This window comes from Colobus angolensis, unplaced genomic scaffold (genome assembly GCF_000951035.1).
Source record: "Colobus angolensis palliatus isolate OR3802 unplaced genomic scaffold, Cang.pa_1.0 Scaffold480, whole genome shotgun sequence".
Classification (NCBI taxonomy): domain Eukaryota; kingdom Metazoa; phylum Chordata; class Mammalia; order Primates; family Cercopithecidae; genus Colobus; species Colobus angolensis.
The window spans coordinates 121,499-126,714 of NW_012118266.1; the positions used below are offsets into that span (position 1 = coordinate 121,499).

The 5,216-nt window shown below is 46.9% G+C and overlaps 2 protein-coding genes across 2 annotated transcripts in view; one reads left to right on the top strand and one right to left on the bottom strand.

Annotated features, from left to right (window-relative positions):
* Positions 1–2,801, top strand: part of ZNF544 (zinc finger protein 544) — a 35,268-nt gene extending 32,467 nt beyond the window's left edge. The window contains exon 7 of the mRNA XM_011959101.1: positions 557–2,801. Coding sequence (XP_011814491.1) covers positions 557–2,469 — 1,913 coding nt within the window. The 3' untranslated portion in view covers positions 2,470–2,801. The remainder of the gene's footprint in view (positions 1–556) is intronic.
* Positions 1–5,216, bottom strand: part of LOC105524019 — a 22,547-nt gene that overhangs the window by 1,437 nt on the left and 15,894 nt on the right. The window lies entirely within an intron of this gene.

Below are 5,216 nucleotides of genomic sequence, written 5' to 3' on the forward strand. Positions count from 1 at the left end.
TTTTTTTTTTTTTTTTTTTGAGACAGGGTCTCACTCTCTCACCGATACTGGAATGTAGTGGCCCAATCTTGGTTCACTGCAACCTCCACCTCCTAGGCTCAAGTGATTCTCCTGCCTTGGCCTCCCGAGAAGCTTAGACTACAGGTGCCCATCAGCAGACCTGGCTAATTATTTTACTTTTGTTAGAGACAGAGTTTTACCATGTTGACCAAGCTGGTCTCTAACTCCAGACCTCAAGTGATCCACCTGCCTCAGCCTCCCAAAGTTATGGGATTACAGGCATGAGCCACTGCACCTGGCCCCTCCCTGCTTATTCTTTTGCCCTCTATTTGGGGACCAGTGTTACTTAGTCACTTCTTTATTATGTTTGTGTGTATTTTGCACTTTACCACTGATACCATGTTTGCTGATCCATCCGTCCTTTTCACAGCGTGCATACACATTAGTTTGTAGCTTAGAAACAAACCAGAGACACCTCCATTACACAGTTGTCTCCTTCATCTCTCTCCCCCTCTGATGCTTCTCCAGTAACTCAGGCATTTTGGATTTCTTTCAGACTGGAAGACTACCCTTGAGGAGAATAGGTTGAATTCTGAAAAAGATGGAGCTAGGGAAGAACTGTCCCACCACGTGGAAGTGAAACAGTGTGTACAGGAGGAGCCACCCTGTTTGGTGTCATTAGGAAAAGTGCACGATCAGAGCAACCAGGTAAGGGAACACCAGGAGAACTCCTTGAGGTTCATGGTACTCACCTCAGAGAGACTGTTTCCTCAAAGAGAACACTGTGAGCTTGAACTTGGGGGAAGTTATTCTCTACCTTCTACTTTAAGCCTTCTACCTACGACATTACCTGCAAGTACAGGTTTCCCTGAGCCTAACTCACAGGTTAAGGAGTTTAAACAAAATTCGGCTTTCATTAATCATGAGAAAAATGGAGCAGATGGGAAGCACTGTGAGAATCATCAGCATGCTAGAGCCAAGTTGTGCCAGAGCATTTACTTGAGTAAACTTGGAAACATTGAAACAGGAAAGAGAAACCCTTATGAACATATTGTCGGTCGTGACTCTCTCAGCTATGGTTCCTCCCTTTGTTTTCGTGGTAAAACTTTTTCAGTGAAGAAAAGTGATGACTGTAAGGATTATGGAAATCTCTTCGGTCACAGTGTGTCTCTGAAGGAACAGAAGCCAGTGCATTTTGGAAAAACTCAGTATGAGCGTGATGAATGCAGAGAAGCCTGTTCTGAGAGTCTGTGCCTTGTACAAACAGAAAGAAGTGACCCTGGAGGGACCCCCTTCAGAGGTGAGGAAGGATGTGCTGCCTTCCCTATGGCCTCATCTTTTTCTGACTGTAATATCATTCAGACTACAGAGAAGTCATCTGTGTGTAATCAGTGTGGAAACTCTTTCAGCTGTTGTTGTAAGCTCATGTACCAGAGAACACAAACTGGAGAAAAGCCCTTCGAATGTACTCATTGTGGGAAATCTTTTAGTGAGAGCTATGACCTTGTCGTACATCAGAGAACACACACTGGAGAGAAGCCCTGTGAATGTGACCTATGTGGGAAATCCTTCACCCAGAGATCCAAACTTATTACGCATCAGCGAATTCACACTGGAGAAAAACCGTATCGGTGTGTCGCATGCGGAAAATCCTTCAGGTGGAACTCTAACCTCATTGTACATCAGAGAATTCATACCGGAGAGAAACCGTACGAGTGCACTCACTGTGGAAAGTCCTTCAGCCAAAGCTATGAGTTAGTTACACATACAAGAACCCACACTGGAGAAAAGCCCTTCAAATGTACTCAGTGTGGGAAATCTTTCAGCCAGAAGTATGATCTTGTCGTACATCAGAGGACACACACTGGAGAGAAGCCCTATGAGTGCAACCTGTGTGGGAAATCCTTCTCCCAGAGTTCCAAACTTATTACGCATCAGCGAATTCACACTGGAGAAAAACCATATCCGTGTATCGAATGTGGGAAATCCTTCAGGTGGAACTCTAACCTCATCATCCATCAGAGAATTCATACTGGGGAGAAACCGTACGAGTGCACTCACTGTGGAAAGTCCTTCAGCCAAAGCTATCAATTAGTTGCACATAAAAGAACTCACACTGGAGAAAAGCCCTATGAATGTAACCAGTGTGGAAAAGCCTTCAATCGAAGCACTCAGCTCATCAGGCATCTGCAAATTCACACTGGGGAGAAGCCGTACAAATGCAATCAGTGCGATAAAGCCTTTGCGAGGAGCTCCTACCTTGTGATGCATCAGAGAACTCACACTGGTGAGAAACCTTTTGAGTGCAGTCAGTGTGGGAAAGCCTTTACAGGGAGCTCTAACCTTCTTTCCCATCAGAGAATTCATTCTGGAGAGAAACCCTACGAATGTAGTGACTGTGGGAAATCCTTCCGGCAGCGATCTCAGCTTGTAGTGCATCGGCGGACACATACTGGAGAGAAACCTTAGGAGTGCAGTCGTTGTGGGAAAGCTTTCAGCCAGAGGTCTCCCCTCATCATGCACCAGAGGACACCTGTCAGTGGGAAGAGCTATCAGTGTGATGTGTATTAAGGCCTTCAGCCAGCAGTAGTGACTCATTAAACATCAGAGAACGCATCCTGGAGGAAAGCCCTACGAATGCATTGATTGTGGGAACGCCTTCAATGATCGCTCAACCCTTAGTAAACACGAGAGGACACACCCTGGAGAGAAACCCTATGAATGTGACCGCTGCGAGAAAGCCTTTAGCCAGCGGTGTCAACTTACCAGGCATCAGAGAGTTCACACTGGAGAGAAGCCCTATGAATGCGAGAAAGCCTTTAGCCAGCGGTGTCAACTTACCAGGCATCAGAGAGTTCACACTGGAGAGAAGCCCTATGAATGTGACCGCTGCGAGAAAGCCTTTAGCCAGCGGTGTCAACTTACCAGGCATCCGAGAGTTCACACTGGAGAGAAGCCCTATGAATGTTAATGTGGAAAAGTTTCCAGTTATGATACTTCCCTTATTCAACATGAGAAAGCTCATGGGCAAGAAACTCTCTGAATAACCAAGATGGAGCTAGATGCAGTTGCCAACACCTGTAATCCCAGCACTTTGGGAGGCCAAGGCAGGTGGACTGCTTGAGCCCAGGAGTTTGAGACCAGCCTGGGTAACATGGCAAAATCCTGTCTTTACAAAAAAATACAAAAATTAGCCTAGCATGGTGGTGCATACCTGTAGTCATAGCTACTCAGGAGACTGAGGTGGGAGGATCACTTAAGCTTGGGAGGCGGAGGTTGCAGTGAGCTGTGATCATGCCATCACACTGCTGCCTTATGAGAGAGTGAGACACTCGCTAAATAAATAATAACCAAGATAGGAAATTTCCCTGCCATACCCCCTTTACTAGAAATCAAGTGGCCAAAACATGACTCTCAGAGTGGGGCTTCATGACCATGTGCATCAGAATTGCCTGGAGTGTGCACTAAAATTGTATTATGATGCTCACTCTAGCCAACTGAATAAAAATATCGGGTAGTAGAATCCAGGAGTCTGCAGTTTCTAAAATCACACAGGTGGGTGGGCATGGTGGCTCATGACTGTAATCCCAGTGCTTTGGGAGGCTGAGGTGGGTGGATCACCTGAAGTCAGGAGTTTGAGACCAGCCTGGCAAACATGGCAAAACTGTCTCTATTAAAAATACAGGCCAGGGCCCAGGCATGGTGGCTCATGTCTGTAATCCTAGTACTTAGTTAGGCCAAGGTGGGTGGATCACGAGGTCAGGAGATTCAGACCATCCTGGCTAATACGGTGAAACCCTGTCTCTACTAAAAATACAAAAAAATTAGCTGGGCGTGGTGGTGGGCGCCTGTAGTCCCAGGTACTCGGGAGGCTGAGGCAGGAGAATGGCGTGAACCCGGGAGGCGGAGCTTGCAGTGAGCCAAGATCACACTAGTGCACTCCAGCCTGGGCGACATAGCGAGACTCTGTCTCAAAACAAAAAAATACAGGCCAGGCACAATGACTGATACCTGTAATCACAGAATTTTGGGAGGCAACGGCAGGTGGATCACCTGATGTCAGGAGTTCGAGACCAGCCTCACCAATGTGGAGAAACCCCATCTCCACTAAATATGCAAAAATTACCTGGGTATGGTGGTGGACACCTGTAATCCCAGCTACTCGGGAGGCTGAGGCAGGAGAACCTTAACCCGGGAGGCAGAGGTTGCAGTCAACCAAGATCGAGCCATTGCGCTCCAGCCTGGGCAACAAGAGCGAAACTTCCTCTCAAGAAAAAGAAAAAAGGACTCTGGTGAGGCATGGTGGTTCATGCCTGTAATCCCAGCAGTTCAGGAGGCTGAGGTGGGCAGATAACTTGAGGACAGGCATTAAAGACTAGCCTGGCCAACATGGCAAAACCACATCTCTACAAAAATTAGCCGGGTGTGGTAGCATACGTGTGTAATCCCAGCTATTCGGGAGGCTGAGGCATGAGAATCGCTTGAACCTGGGAGGCAGAGGTTGCAGTTAGCCGAGATCATGCCACTACACTCTTGCTTGGGCAACAGGGTGAGACTGTCTCAAAAAAAAAAAAAAAAAAGGACTCTGAGCTGGCCGTAATGGTTCATGCCTATAATCCCAGCACTTTGGGAGACCAAGCCAGGCAGATCACTTGAGCCCAGCAGATTGAGACCAATCTGGGCAGCATGTTGAGACCCCATCTCTACAAAAGAAATACAATTAGCTGGGCATGGTGCTGCACACATGTAGTCCCAGCTACTCTGGAGGCTGAGGCAGGAGTATTACTTGAGCCTGAGGGGGGGGTCGCACCTGCAGTGAGCTGAGATCACACCACTGCATTCCAGCCTAGGCACCAGAGCAACACCATATATCTCTAAAACAAAACAACAAAATATTGGACTCTGAATATTTCAGGGACTTCGTTGTGTTTAAACTTTGTTGCTCAGTTGGTTGGATTGTAATCAGAACTGGCAGCATATTAATATGGAAAATACTTATCAGGTGATGTGAAAACAGGAGCCCAAATAGTATGTTCACAGAAGGTTACAAGCACATAATTTAAATTGGTCCACTCAGCAACATGTTCCCTAAAATAAAAAAGCATAAATTGACAGTAGTGGGGAAGTGGAAGAGGCCGTGTCTGCATTCATTCATTCATTTTTTTGAGACAGAATCTCACTGTGTCGCCCAGGCTGGAGTGCAGTGGCCGGATCTC